This window comes from Arachis stenosperma, chromosome 10 (assembly GCF_014773155.1).
Source record: "Arachis stenosperma cultivar V10309 chromosome 10, arast.V10309.gnm1.PFL2, whole genome shotgun sequence".
Taxonomy (NCBI): domain Eukaryota; kingdom Viridiplantae; phylum Streptophyta; class Magnoliopsida; order Fabales; family Fabaceae; genus Arachis; species Arachis stenosperma.
In genome coordinates this window covers 11,023,559-11,039,267 of record NC_080386.1, presented here as the reverse complement: position 1 = coordinate 11,039,267, position 15,709 = coordinate 11,023,559, and the positions used below count along the sequence as shown (strand labels likewise).

General features: G+C 36.3%; 1 protein-coding gene across 1 annotated transcript; it reads left to right on the top strand.

The window, feature by feature from the left end:
• Positions 1-13,143: 13,143 nt before the first annotated feature.
• On the top strand, positions 13,144-13,566 carry LOC130956745 (uncharacterized). Its single transcript, XM_057883740.1, has one exon. It carries the CDS (start codon positions 13,144-13,146, stop codon positions 13,564-13,566), a length of 423 nt encoding a protein of 140 aa, XP_057739723.1.
• The last annotated feature ends 2,143 nt before the right edge of the window (positions 13,567-15,709 follow it).

Below are 15,709 nucleotides of genomic sequence, written 5' to 3'. Positions count from 1 at the left end.
TATGGTAATAGTGCCCAATAGATAAGATATAAGGTTCCGAAAAGCTAAAAGCGACCCCAGAACTTCTCACGAACATAAAGATTAAAAACTCATAAAGATACTTTAAAGCCACTGCCTATGAAACCTCCTCAATCCCAGAAAAACACAAGTAAATATAGACAAATAAAATATAAAACAGGGGTTCTCAGTATGGTAATAGTGCCCAATAGATAAGATATAAGGTTCCGAAAAGCTAAAAGCGACCCCAGAACTTCTCACGAACATAAAGATTAAAAACTCATAAAGATACTTTAAAGCCACTGCCTATGAAACCTCCTCAATCCCAGAAAAACACAAGTAAATATAGACAAATAAAATATAAGAGGAGTTCATATACAACAAGTAATTCAATTAGCAATTAAGCATGTTATTCATTTTGTCATAACGCAAGTAATCAAAGCAAACAAATACGTAGAAAATCCATATGATGAATGCCTGTCCTATTGGTTGTGATATTATTTGTCGGTTCAACTGCTAACGTGACACATCCATTTGGGATGTCGCTTTTCTGCCACGCCCTTGGGATATAGTGCTCGACTCACTTTGTACACCCCTTGGATATTGTGCCCGGCTCACTCTTATGCGCTCCCTGGGATATAGTGCCTAGCTCACTATTATGCGCATCCTTGGGATGTAGTTCCCGGCTCACTCTTTCGAGTTATCGTACCCAAGTTCTCTCTTATGGCACGAAAGGTTATGTGAGCGGAAGACTGCCTCAGTCTTCACATTTGAACGTAGGCGAGAGACTGCCACAACCCTTATGCCGGTGCCACAACCTCGACAAGCGGGATCCCACCCCCATCCTTACCCGAGGCTCATAGCGACTTACCAAATCATAGTATATCAATGTATGTTATTCAATTTCAGATATCACTGTTCATATTCCCCAAATTCCTCAACCTCAATCCTTCATAATTTCTTATTCATATTCAATTTCTCAATTCATCATCAATACAACACTTTACCAACCCACTCTAATTATTCCATCCACAATACGTTACAAAGTTAAGTCATCATCTATAAACTCATAATAGAAAATACCCCTTATAATTTTACCCAGTATTCTCTCGCTCGTCCCAAAGCCTAAACACTAGTTAGGGGGATCTTAAATAGGGGTTACAGAGGTGAAAGAGCAGAATGGATAAGAAAAATAGTTAAAATAATTATTTTCAGCAAAACAGGACATTTGTGCGTACGCATGCCTCATCCGTACGCGCGAGTCCCCTTCTGTGCGTGCGCATGGTATGCGCACAAAAAACATTTGATTCTGAAAATGCAAGTTATGCGTACACATGACCTTGCTTTTGTGCATACGCATGGTACGCGCACAACACTCGTATGAGCTCTTTTACTCCTATCACACCCATCATGCGTACGCAACGCATGACGTCAAATTCCTACAACTTCTGCAGAATTCAGTGTTTAACCATAAATTTCAAACGCGCATAACTTTTTTGTTTAAAATTATTTTTCATCTGTTCTTTGAACGTCATAAACTAGACGAACCCAATTTTTATTTAAGTTTCATAAAATCTGGGGGTCCGGAAACTAACTTATGGCACGTTGAAGTTGGTTAAAAATAGGTTTTTACCAGATTTGCTAAGATCCTCTAGTTTCAAAAACTTCCAAACCAAACCATAATTTTCCATACCAATCTCAATACTACACACTTCTAAACATATCAATTGCTCCTCAATCATTTTCCAACCATTAAAACCTAATCACTCACTTCTAAACCATTTCAACTCACTTATTCTAAATCAAACAACATTTCACCAAATTTTATCACTAAACCCACATTACCATCTCACATGGTCATACCAAAACTCCATCCAATTAATCACACATATTCCATAAACCAATTCAACCAATTCATATCTATCTTAAGCCAACTAGCCTATGTTTCACACAACATTACATATTACCTGAAGAAAACTAAAATCATACTTTGGCCGATTTTCTCCCAATCTCAAAACACCACAGAACCTTATTTTCCACAAGCTTCTCAAGTCTCCAAACCAATCCAACATCCTCCAGCTACCAAAGCTCAAACCCAAGCACTCCAATGCCAAATTCAACTCTAATTCAACATGAATTTGAAGGTAGTTCATACAATTAACCAAAATCAACACTAGGGTTCAACAATTTAATAAACCACAAGGATTTAGTAAATCCTTACCTTGTCCACTGAAACTTGGGGTAAAATTTACTAATCACCCAACCTAGATTACACCTAAATAATGAAATCATGAAGAATCTCAATACCCAAAAGTCAATTTTGAAATTGACATAGCACAGAGACCTGAAGCAAGGGAATAAAGTTTCTTACTAATTTTTTTGAATAAAATTAAAGAGCTTGACGAGAGGGTCGCGTGGCCGTAAACGGCACGCCAATCAGAGCTCTGAAGAGAAAGATATGACCATGGAAAGAAGATGATGAATAGTGGGAAAGGGTTCTTCTCTTCTCTATTTCCCTCTTTGGCTAAAGTGTTTTTGTGTTTAAGTGAAGCTACTATGCTAAACTTGGCACATTAGGGGGGTTGGGTAAGTGGACCTTGGACCCAATTGTGGCCTAGGTCCGTTTGCTTAACCCTTTGACCTAATTTTGGGTCAAAATCTTTAAAATTAACATTTTAATTTATATTCTAAATATTTTTATCTTCTCTAATTTATAAAATTCAACTTCCTACATTTATTCACTCATTAATTTAATTCTCTCACCAACATCTACATCATCATGTATATACGAGCGATCTTTCTTTTTATGAACCATATTCCATATCTCCCCTCTACTAATGCACTTTCTCTGTAATTGCTCCTATAACAACATTGATATTAACACAAACATATAACTAACAATTGAATATTACAAAAAATGAAGAAATATTTGAAACAAAATACATATCGATTACCTCTTCATATCTTCTTCTTGCCAATGTTTTGGAACCCCCAATATGTGTGTAAGCTTGTTTCGAACGATTTAAAGTATTTTGTCTGTACTTCTTGTGTAAAAAAAGGCAAATACAAATGAGCATGGATTGAATTACGAAAACTTAAGGAGTATTTTATGTAGGCATATTTGACTTAGGAGAAAGAAATATAAAGTAAGGATATTTTGGAATTTTGCAACTATCACATCAATTAAGCATCTTAAGCAGTCATTTAAAGGGTTTTAAATTAGATAGAATGAGATGCCAGTTTATTATTTCATTTATTTGTCACCTTTGTGCCATCCTTCAACCGATATTGGACGGACCATTTCCAGTGATTTGCATCTAATCCTAATGGGTGACGCTGAGCATCTTTTTCAAAAGTCTTTATCTCATCATAAAATTTATGAAACTACTTGGATCTTATATCCTTTCAGTTTTTCCCTATCATTTGCATAATTTTCAGCTTTATTTTTCCTTTGTCATTGTCTTTATAGAGAAAGAATTGCTACAAAATTTTGACATCGTTAGCAACCAAAACGAATGAATAGGTATAAAATTCTAGATAATGTGATTATAGAAATAAGAAATAAAAAGTTAATCAAAATAAAAAGCTAATTATCTGTGAAATATTTTACTAAGATCAGATAATTACACAAACATCCATGAGAACATGAATCTAATAAAAGTTGTGAGGAGTATTTTTTTTGTAGTTCATAAGTGATAACATACAAGGACAAAGAGTACAAAATCAGTTAAGCATACATGCTATATATTGATTAATCACTTTATAGATAATCAACTTGGGTTAGTCGAGTGATCAGCTCACTTGTCTGCTTAAGCAAGTGTTGGGGGTTCGAATCCCGCCTTATGCATGTAGCAACCCATTGGCTAGCGGCAGACCCTTATCTGGATCTCAAATCTTCGATGGATTAGTCTTTGGCCTGTCGGGTTGGGGGATACTATGGACAACCAAAAAAATATTTTATAAATAATATAATAATACATTAGATGTCACTGTTCAAATCATGGTTCTGAAAACCGAACCGGATCGGCCGGTTCAACCGGATTAACCGGGAACCGGTCACTTAGCGGTCCGGGTAAGATCAGAAACCGTCTGGCAAAAAACCAGTTAAAAAACTGGTCGAACCAACGGTTAACTGGTGAACCGGAAAAACCATCAGGTTTTTTAACGGTTTTTGGTTTGAAAGTAAAAGAGCAAAACGGCGTCGTTTTGTCTCTTATAAAATAAAAAAAAAAGAAAAAGAAAAGAAAGGCTAACGATACTAACACCCACAGTAACCCACCAGACCCAATTCCCTTCTTTCCAATTCCCTCACTCCCAGTCCCAATTCCCTCACTCCCTAACCCTAGCAGAGAAAACACCGTCGCCATCGTCAGCCCCCATCCCGCCTGCTCGTCGTGAAACCCCACCAGCCACCGTGAGCCCCTAGACGCCGCCACTCTTTTCTTCCTCCCCTTCTCTGTGCTCGTCGCGAAGCGCCACCAACCGCCGCTACTCTTCTCCTCCTCACCGTCTCTGTGCTCGTCATGAAGCCTGCCTCTGTGATCGTCGTCGTCGGCAGCGACAGAAGGTGCCATCGTTGGCCTTGTTCTCGTCGCCGTCCCGGACGTCTCTACTTAGCTTCTATCTCTTCAAGCTCGCTCTCTCTCCCTCTCCGATCTCACTCTGTCTCACACGAAATGCGAACGTCTCTGCTCACTTGTCCTCCTCGCCGTCACCTTCGTTTAACTGCTCGGCCATCACCTCCTCTCGGACATCTCTGTTGCTCGGCTGTCTTATCTTCTCCAATGAGCACTCCTCCAGTGCTTTTTCAGTCCTTTTTTTTCTGAAATTAATTATGATTAATACATACTTCTGAGTTAATTATTCTTGTTAATTTGTCTGGTTTTTGATAATTTTTTTAAGTTAAATTTTTTAAAATAATTTTGTTGATTGTTGATGGTAATTGTTAATTCTGGGTTAATTAGTTGTTTTCTAAGTTAATTTTTTTCACTGTTCATTGTTGTTAACAGAGCTGGATTATTGTTGTTGTTTTGTTCTGACCTCTGGTTAATTATTGTTGATTATTAGTAATTTTCTGAGTTATTTTTGTGTTATTTTTTCTAGTTCTGAGTTAATTTACTAGTTGTTGGCTTGTTGCCAAGTGAAATTAGTTAAACTTAAAAAAACTTGGCTTGTTAGATTGATTCTGATTTATGAGCTTTGTTTTGTTATAATGATTCTGATTTTTGAGTTGTTGGTTTCTGATTTTTTCTAATTCTTCTAATTCTGAGTTGTTGATGGTACTTTATTAGGAATAAATGTGTCAATATACAATTGAGGATTTATCTCTGATTTGATATTCGAAGAAGAGTCTTCAATGGATGATCTTGTTTTCAATTGAAGATAAGTCTGTGTTCAATTGTTCAAGCCCATTGTTGGTCCAAACCCTGTAACAGAACTTTGCTAGGAACAAATGATCTTATTTTCAATGGATGCTAATTGCTTGTGTGGTTTGTTTGTTACAGAAAGTACAAAAGGCTCTTTTGCAATTTGATGTCCACTCAAAATCTACTCAGTTTTTATTTTTATTTTGAATGCTATATAGAATATTTTGGATTATGGATTCTTTAATTCTGGATTTTTGAATGTTACATCAAATTTTGTAATATGGATTATCTTTATGATGGAACAATGGAATACTTAATGATGATTATGATTATTAATGAGTAGTGTCTTTATTTAGTTGAAAACCTGTTTAATTTTTGAATGCTATATTCAATTTTTGATTATATATTGAATTTTTTTTATAATTTTACTGTATATTTAATTAAACTGGTTCGACTACGGTTCGACCCCGGTTGGACCATTGAACCATTGAACCAGTTACTTGACCGGTTTAATGACCGGTCCGGTTCTCGTAACCTTGGTTCAAATAAAGTCATATGAGTAGGTATAAGTTGATTGAGTAATTATAGCTTTCTTAATTTCTGCATTTGAATATATGATTAATGAATGAGTTAAAACACAAGGGATCTTCCTTAAAAGCATACCACATTTTGTAGATGAATAAAGCTCTATATCCAAGCAAAATACTTAACTAAGTCTAACCAAGTTGTTATAACAACTTTTCAAATCACACGCTCCTTCTCCTTCTCCTTCTCCTCGTCCTTGTCTTTCTTCTTCTTCTTCTTCTTCTTTCTTCTTCTTCTTCTTCTCTTCTTCTTCTTCTTCTTCTTCTTCCAAATTTCTCACAGATTTTTCTTCTTCTCTTCTTCTTCTCCTCCTTCTTCTTCTCATCCTCTTTCTTCTTCTTCTTCGTTATCGTCATCACTAATAATACTAATATTTTTTGAACATCTTTATTAGTTCTGGTTTTCTTTGCTACCATTATTAAATAATTTTGGTTCATTTGTTAATTTATTTCGGTTTATTTGTGTGTTAATTTTGGTTCACTTGATACTGCTGATAATTATTGACCAAATTTTTTATTCCTTAAATAATTTCAATGTATTTTTATTAATGATTGAGTCTTTTTTATCAAAAAAGAATGAAGTTATTTATTATCACGTTATTCAATTGTATTAGATTTCATTCCATTCCATTCCATTCAAGTTTCTTGAAAGCCATTCCAACCATTAGGATAAATTATTCATCGATAACACAACTGGACTGCAAATGAAACGAAAATATTATTAAAGAAAACCATTGTATAATATCAAATGAACTAAACATTTGTCCATTATAAAAATATGAATTCAGAAACACCTGCGTCTAGAATGAACCAAAAATATTATCAAATCGAAATTACTGTATAATACTAAATGAACCGAACATTGTCCATTATATTTCAATTCAAAATGTTGGTTTTCGTTAGCAAAATATTGGTGTTTTTGGTGATTACGATAACAAAAGAGGAGAGAAGAAGAAGGAAAAATTTCTTAAAACTTCTCATCATGTTCTTCTTTTCTTGTCTTGTTCATCTAATCAAATAAAGAATAAGAAACACATAATGCTGCAAAATCACTTGATGGATTTGGATGTGTTTTTATTCATGATTCAATTTTGTTTGTGTGTTTGTTTTTTAATTAAGTTTGTGTGTCCTAATCATTAAGTAATTTTGATTCATTCTGGATTTAAATAAGGTACATTTAGTCTTTTCTTGTTTTGAAAAGAGTTTACATTCTGAATTTAATTTTCGGTTCATTTTGAATATAATTTCAGTTTATTCTAAATATAATTTCGGTTCATTTCTGATCTGCAGAATTCAAAACTCTTTCTCCTCACCTTCTACTGCTTCTTCAGTAGGGAGAGAATGAGGGAAAAAATACAGTAGTAACAACAACAAAAGAATGACGATAAGGAAAAAACACGCGAAGAAGAAGGAACACGAAAAAGAAAGAGGATGAGGAGGAACGCGAAGAAGAAGGCGAAGAAGAAGAAGATACTCTGTGCATAAACGAGCATGAGAAGAAGAAGAAGCTCCATACGCAAATGAGCATGAGAAGAAGAAGAAGATGCGCGTGTAATCCGCTCTTTTAATGAGAGTGATTTTTGTTGGTGTTAGGTCTACTTAAATGAATTTGGATGAAAAAATATTTGAATGTATAGTAACCCTATTTATAGATATGGAATGAAATTAAAACACCAACTAAGTCAAAACATTTCACCAAATCCTTTTTTTATTTTTAATATAAAAAAATTGGAAAAATAAAATACCTTTCTCCACAGATAGCTTAAGATCATAAACCAATTTTTTAATATTAATTTAGATTTTTGAACTATACATCAAGAAGAAGAACACATACAACAACACTATAAACAACATTGTCTCAAAACCAATGTTCTTAAAACCGGTTCGAACTGGCCGGTCAAACCGATCGAACCGTGAACCGTTGACAAATACGGTTCGGATAGACAGCAAAACCGACAAATTCAGAAACCAAAATTCAACCGTCAAACCGGTCGGGAACCGGTCGGTCGAACCGAACCGTGACCCGGCCGGTTTTTGAAATTGGTTAGCATTAGCAAAACGTTGCGTTTTGCATGCTGAAGAAGGGGCAAAGGGGATGAACCCTAGTCTCACCCACAGACCCACTCACACCTCTCCTCTCGAGCCTCCACAGTCCACCCTCACCTCTTGCTCTCAGTTCGCACGTCTCCAGTCTCCACCTCGAGTTTTCGTCGCAACTTCCGTCCAGCCCCGCCGTCGCAACGTTCGTGGAGCCACCACCACTGTTCGCGCAACCACGCTCCATCGCCAAGTCAGCTCTCGAAAATCACAGCCACCGCCAGCGCCACTTTTCATCGCTCAGTTAGGGACCACCAGCGCTAGCTCTGTTCAACCCTTCCACCCCTTCGGCCTCCTCTTGCCAGCCACTGTCCCTGTTCCTGTCTCCACTAGCTCTGCATTTTTCCAGACTTCTAGCTTCTAACCCTAGGTATGAATTTTGATTTTTGTAATAATAATTGTTGAAGCATTGATTAATTGTTGAAGGATGATTAATTGAATAATTTTTTATAATTATTGTTAGTTCAGTTCTGTTCAATCCTGTTCGAAGGTTACTTTGAAGTTTTGTGAAGTGTGAAGTGTGAACTGCGATTTTTTTTATTTTTCTCCCCTAAATTTGGTTTTTTTATGCTCTGTTCAGAAATTATTGAATGATTATTGAATGTTTTGTGTTTTTGTTGAATGATTATTTGATTCTTGATTAGCATTGATTGCTCTGCTTTGTTTGTGTACTATTTCTATACTGTGTTTGTGATTTTTTTTGGGTAATTCAACAAATTAAAAATAAACTTGCTGTTTAATAATATTTTCTTCCATTGTTAATCTAGGTAATTCAATAGGAAGCAGATATAAAAGCAGAGCTTTTAAGTCTGTGCGAGTTGCTGTCCATGTCCTGGTAAATGGATTGCAAGTTAATGTTATTTCCTTTGGTTTTAATGTTGGATTTTGAAACTAACCATAATTTCTTGCTTCTCAGGAATCAAAAATAAAAAATCAAAGAAATAGAAAAGAAGCAGGTATTATCAGTTAAATTCAATTCTGAGTATTATTGGTTGGACAATTATGAGAACATTATTACTGCTTGCGAGCTGAAAACTTTAGATTTAATTGATTTTTGTCTAGTAATTATTGGTTAGGCAATTATAGTGTTTAGCGTTTTTAATTTGTTCTGTTTGGAATATGAAGGATGAACTTAAAAGAAGCTTGCTAGAATCTATGATGTTAAGGATCCTAACACTGAGTTTGTGTTCAAGTTCTGCACCCATTTCGGAGGGGGCAAATTCACTGGTTTTGGAAGTCCAACTTTTTTTGACAATGCATATTATAAGATTCTTTTGGAGAAGCCTTGGGCAAATTTAGATAAGCTCATAACTAAGTTAAAAGATTGTTCTTTGAGTCAATTATTTGTTTAATGAAAATGAAAGAGTTGAAGGCATGTTATGCCTTCAAGATTCAATAACTAGCTTATTTTGATTATTTGTGCCTGTCAACGGATCTTAATGTTAGAAAAAAAATTTCAGTTTCTTTGGCATCATTTTGTTTGGCAACAAGCTATAAATGACATGAACATCTGTGATTGATTTGATTGTGTGCTCAATTTTTCGGCTAAACCAAATATGTTCAATCATTTTTTTGTTACCTTTTGGTTTTATGAACTTTTCTTGTCATTCTCAAATGCTGGTTTTGTTCTCTCAGGTGGCATGTCAAGTATGATTGGCCTTCCTTCAGATCTCAAATGCCGGTTTTGTTCTCAAATGCTTCAATATTAAGATTAAATTATTATATAAATGGGTAAAACAATTTAGGATTAGAAGCATAATGTTCAATTTTAATATTTAGATATTTTTTTATCATTTAACTTTTGAGTTTGTATTTTGATAAAGATCATATGGTTTTAGTTGATGACATTTCATGTAGTGTTTTAAATTTGAAAGATATTTAAAGATTTATATTAGACTATAATTATATTGTAAGATGTTTATTTATAATTTATTTATTATTTTATTTTAAAACGATTTTTTCGGTCGAACTACGGTTGAACCGATTGAACCAATAAACCAGTGAACCAGTGCTTAGAACGGTTCAATGACCGGTTCGATTTTCAGAACCTTGCTCAAAACACAACACTCTAAATATGCCAACTTAACTAAATGTACCAATAACTGATTACCATAAAGGGGCAAGAAAAAAGGTAACATTTTTCATGTAAGTTACTCAAAAAAGATAACATTTTTCAGTATCACAGATCAGCAATAAAAGGCAACAACAACAAATTATCGGCTGATTTTTTTAGATATGATTTGGGGGTGTGAGTTATGCTGGGATATGATGATTACGGGTGATTTACACTGTTATGATGGCGTTGCTTTTTTGGGGGAAGAAATCGGAGGCACCGATTTGAAGCAGGGAGGAATCGGTCCCACCGATTTGTGTGAGTGAGAGGTTGATGGGTATGAAATCGGTGCCACCGATTTGAGCTAGGGAGAGGCTAATGGGTATTAAATCGGTGCCACCGATTTGTGGGTGCTGGAAGACGTTTGCTAAGAGTGCAGTAATCGGTCCCACCGATTACTAGAGGCAGAGAATTTTATTTTAATTCGGGGTGCACCAATCGGACCCACCGATTTGGGTGTGCAGCGGTCGGTCCCTCCGATTTGCCCTTAGTCAACACAAAAAGCGGATGGTGGTATCACAGAAGCCCCATTTCTTCCTCGTCAGCTAATGTTCATCCTCTTCTCCTCTCTTCTCTTCTCTGATTCTTCTCCTTCATTTTTGTAAAAGAAATTTCTGTGAGGTTGAGAATAGTTAGTGTTATGGATGATAGAGTTGTATTGAAGATTTATTATTACGGACAGATCTTATTACAAACATATGAGGGAGTTCAATTTGTGTGTGAAAATCCATTAGATGTTGTTATTCCGTTCACATTGTCATTTGAGGAGTTGAAAGGTGTGATTTGTGAGAAGATAGATTCTCAAAGATGTAGGAGGATATCGTGTATTTTGTACAGGTATCCTTTACCTGTGTTTGGTGGGTTTGTTCAATTTCAGACCAAGTATGTGATGGACGAAGCGAGTATGCAGGAAATATTTTCAATGTACATGGAAAATCGCCACCGAATGTCGTGCATCGAGTTATATATTGAGTTTGAGCAATCTGAAGCGGACCGTAACATTGAATTGGAAGATTATAATAGTGAAAGCGAAGATGAATTTGAAAGTAACTATGAGATCTTCGGTCCAGGTGAGGACGAAGAAGCAGCTGGCGGCGCCATGAACGCAGATGTGGCGGAAGTTGCAAATGCACTAGCAAACCCGCATCCGTTTCAGGAGCCTTCTTTCATGCGGTCGTTGGATTTGGAGGCTATGCACGCACCGGAGTTTTCACAATATATGAATCCAGGTGCATAAACCTAGGTAGCTACGTGAATCTCTGAAGTAGCAGATCGATAAGTCAGATGAGTAATGTATGTGAGAATTTGTGACCATAGCGTTTGATTTTTTTATTAATTAATAGTTCTTTGTTGTGAATGATATTTAGTTGTTGTTTACGTAGATGGAATAGCGAAAAATAAGGCTATAACGATCTTACATAGTAAGGTGTGTTTATTAATTGAGTTGTAATGAAAGACTTCTTACTGAGTACATAATGAAGCATTTATTACTTTTGATGTATGCAACCCCTCCTGTTGTGGCGGATGGTGAGTTTACAGTAGGGATGGAATTCAGTTCAAGGGAGGCAATAATCAAGGCAATGAAAGATTATACCATCCGGAGAGGTGTGGACTATCGGGTATATGAGTCGGAACCGACGACATTCTATGCCAAATGTACAGAATATGGGAATGGTTGTGACTGGTTGATCAGGGTAACCAAAATGCAGAAGAAGTACTGTTGGGAGATAAGGAGGTACAATGGAAGTCATACTTGTACCAGGTCTACTATTTCTCAAGACCATTCGAAGCTGGATTCCAAGACAGTTGCAGAAGCAATAAAGCCGTTGGTAGAGGTTGACCCGTCTATAAAGGTGAAATCAGTAATTGCTGATATCCAGTCAAAGTTTAACTACACCATCAGTTATCGCAAGGCTTGGTTAGCAAAGCAGCAGGCGGTCGAATCAATTTTCGGAAGTTGGGAAGCATCGTATGAAGCTTTGCTGATATGGTTTGAGGCCATGTGCCACAAAGAGCCATCAGCAGTGGTTCACTTTGAAACAATGCCAGCTTACCAGGGGGATGATTTGGTTCCTGATATACGTGTTCTACATAGAGCCTTCTAGAGTTATTACCCCTGTATAAGGGCCTTCAGACACTGCAAGCCAGTAGTGCAGGTGGACGGGACTCATTTGTATGGAAAATACAAGGGTTATTTATTGGTTGCAGTCTTACAAGATGGTAATAACAACATCGTGCCTATTGCATTTGCCATAGTGGAGGGAGAGACTTCTGATGCATGGCACTTTTTTCTGAGCAACCTGCGTCAACATGTGGTGACCCATGATGGTGTCGGACTAATCTCTTATCGACACGATTCGATTAGGTCAGCTATTAAACGAAGTAATGGGGCGTGGTCTCCTCCAAGAGCTTTCCATATGTTTTGTATCCGGCATATTGAGTCCAACTTCTTGAGGAAGTTCAAAGCACCTTACCTGCAGAAGCTTATCGTCAACATTGGTAAGTTTGTATAGAATGAACTTTGAATTTATTGTAAGTACAATCAAATAGAATGGTGTTCATAGTTGACTGAATGTTTTTCATAGGATACTCGAGGACGACCAGGGAGTACCAGATGCGCTATGAACGATTAAAAGAATGGGGTGAGGCTTACACCAACTGGCTTGATCGGATCCCTCGTGAGCAGTATGCTTTGGCATTTGATGGTGGTTACCGATGGGGTCATATGACCACCAATCTTGTGGAATGTATCAACTCCGTCTTAAAGGGTGCACGCAATCTCCCAGTCACTGCACTTGTTAAGGCTACATTTTACAGACTGAATGAGTTGTTCACTAGGAAAAGAGCTGAGGCTGAAGCCCGAATCAGTGCTGGACTTGTATTCTCTGAGATGGTGACAACCAAGCTGCATGCAAATTAACGAGCATCAGGTAACATACAGGTTAGCTGTTTTGATAGAGAAAATGAAGTCTTCGAAGTACGCGAGATGCCTAGTGGGGTTGAGTATGCAGTTGACCTACGCCACCATCGGTGTGACTGTGGTGAATTCCAGGTTGACCGAATTCCGTGTCGGCACGTGTTTGCGTGTTGTGCAAATCAGAGGTTGGATTGGAAAGTGTACGTTAATGACGTTTACAAGATGGACCAAATTCGAAGAGTATACAAGGCTAGGTTTCGACCACTGGGAAATCCGGCAACGTGGCCTGCTTATCATGGACCTAAATTCGTTGGAAACCCGTTCCTCAGACGGGTAGCCAAGGGCCGGCCGAAGATGACCCGCTTCTTGAATGAGATGGACACTCGTATGTTGCGTCGCCCGAGGCGATGCAAGCAATGCGGTGCCGAGGGCCATAGTCACAGTAGATGTCGTCAAAGTGGTGGACCGAGTGCAGGTCCAGCCGAAGAGTAGTAGTTACCTTTTTTTAAATTTCCTTTGGATTTACATTTATGTACGACATTGACATTTGAATTGACCAACCAGTGCTTATATTCATTTCAAACCTGATTAACATACACGATAGAGAGTGGGCATAACAACGTAAGTAACATATTCGATAGGCAAAAAGTAAATAAGTAAATACTAATAACCAAATTAACATAGTCAACAATAACAACCTAGTTAACATACTCAATAAGTAAATATTAATAACCAAATTAACGTAGTCAACAATAACAACCTAGTTAACATACTCAATAAGTAAATAGTACACATTATTTCTTAAATAGTAGTAAGAACCTAATTAACATTCTCAATAATTAACTAGTTACAACTTCACTTCCTCGGTGCCCACTTCATATCTTTGTATAACTTTCTGCACTTCTTTGCAATCCTGTTAAAGGCGGATGGTGTATACCAATTTGCACTCCGACGTGGAGGATCATTGCTGGCTGGCCTTTAATAACTCCAATTTGGGATACATAATAAAATCCAGTCTCGCGTAACTGTGCCTCAACAATTTGGTTATATGGATCCGGCGGGTGTAAATGATCGCACATCATCAACATCCTTAAAGCCTACAATACCACATTTTCCAGTATAAGAACAAGTATAATATAACTATATTATTCAAAAACACAATTATGCTTAACATGTCCATTAAAACTAATTCCCAGCATAATTGCAATTCAAACATACACATTAAATCTGTTATACAAAAATTCTTCAATCATATGCATTACCTTATAACAGAAAGTAATTAACCTTACACAGTAAATCAGTCTCTATTATTATTATTATTATTATTTTTTTTTTTCTCTTTCATTCATTATTTTTTACAAACATTTATTTTTTCTTTTTTTTTTAAATAATATACATAAAAAAAACCCAGTTCATCCTCACCGGTACAAACATTCATCTCCATACATACATACATACATACAAGATTTATTCCTATTTTTATTTCTATTTCTAACTACCTAATAATAAAATTATACATACATACATGTTTAATTTCTAATTTCTACTTAGTGCCATTATAATATATATTGTTAATAAAATCTAAAATTATCACTATTATTATCATTAAATAAAATTATTAAAAAATAAAAACTTACATAATTTGGATCTCCAAGATAATTAACAATATGAAGCTCCGGTTGATTTACTTCCTTGGTTTTCCTTTTTTTGGCATTTTTATTCAATTTTTTCACTGAGATAAGGGTGGTCCAACAATGGTGAAATGGTGGGGTTGAGAGTAAGTAGAAAGGGAAAGTTATTGTGAGAGTGAAAGAGATAGTGTTGGAGGGTGAAAGAGATAGGGGTATCCGGTTTTGAGTGGGTGAAACACGCATAAGGAGTCACGGGCCACCCAGGAGCCAGCTGCATGCGCGACGCGTGGCAAGGGGTCACCAAACGGTGCCACCGATTTGTGCCCCTACCCCTCCCTGAAATCGGTCCCACCGATTTCCTTCCCCCATCGGTGTCACCGATTTCTTCAACAACGCCGTCACATTTCCGTCAAACACCCCAAAACCCCATAACGCTGCAAAACACCAGCACCTTCCCTATATCAAAATTAAAAAACTCCAAATTATCACCACAAAAAATATTTAATTTTAGAATCCAGTAAGCAAAAAAGTTGCTCAACCAATCGAACACTAAACTATAAATATATGCGGTTAAGAGCCCCGATATTGCATCACTGTTCATGGTAGTCATTCATGATGGATGGAGGCCATGGAGGATAAACGGCAAATACATAAGAAATCAGTTTAGATAATAGAAGTTAATACACTAATTATGCGCATACATGATACATATAAGATTTACTTACAGTTAGGCATCTGAATTAAAGATGAAACACTTCGGAATTTACCTTCTAAGTATTTTATTTTAGGACATTTTTTACAACAATTTTTTATTTTGTAGAATATTCAAAAAGGTATTTTTTATTATTTTTTAATTTAAATAGTTGACAAAAAGTTATAAATATGTTGCTTTTAATATTTTAGTTTGTTTTCTCCTATCCTAAAACAAATATAAAATAATGTCACGGTTTAAGTAATAGTAACTCAAATAGATTTTGAAGAATAAGTTAGGTTTATATATAACC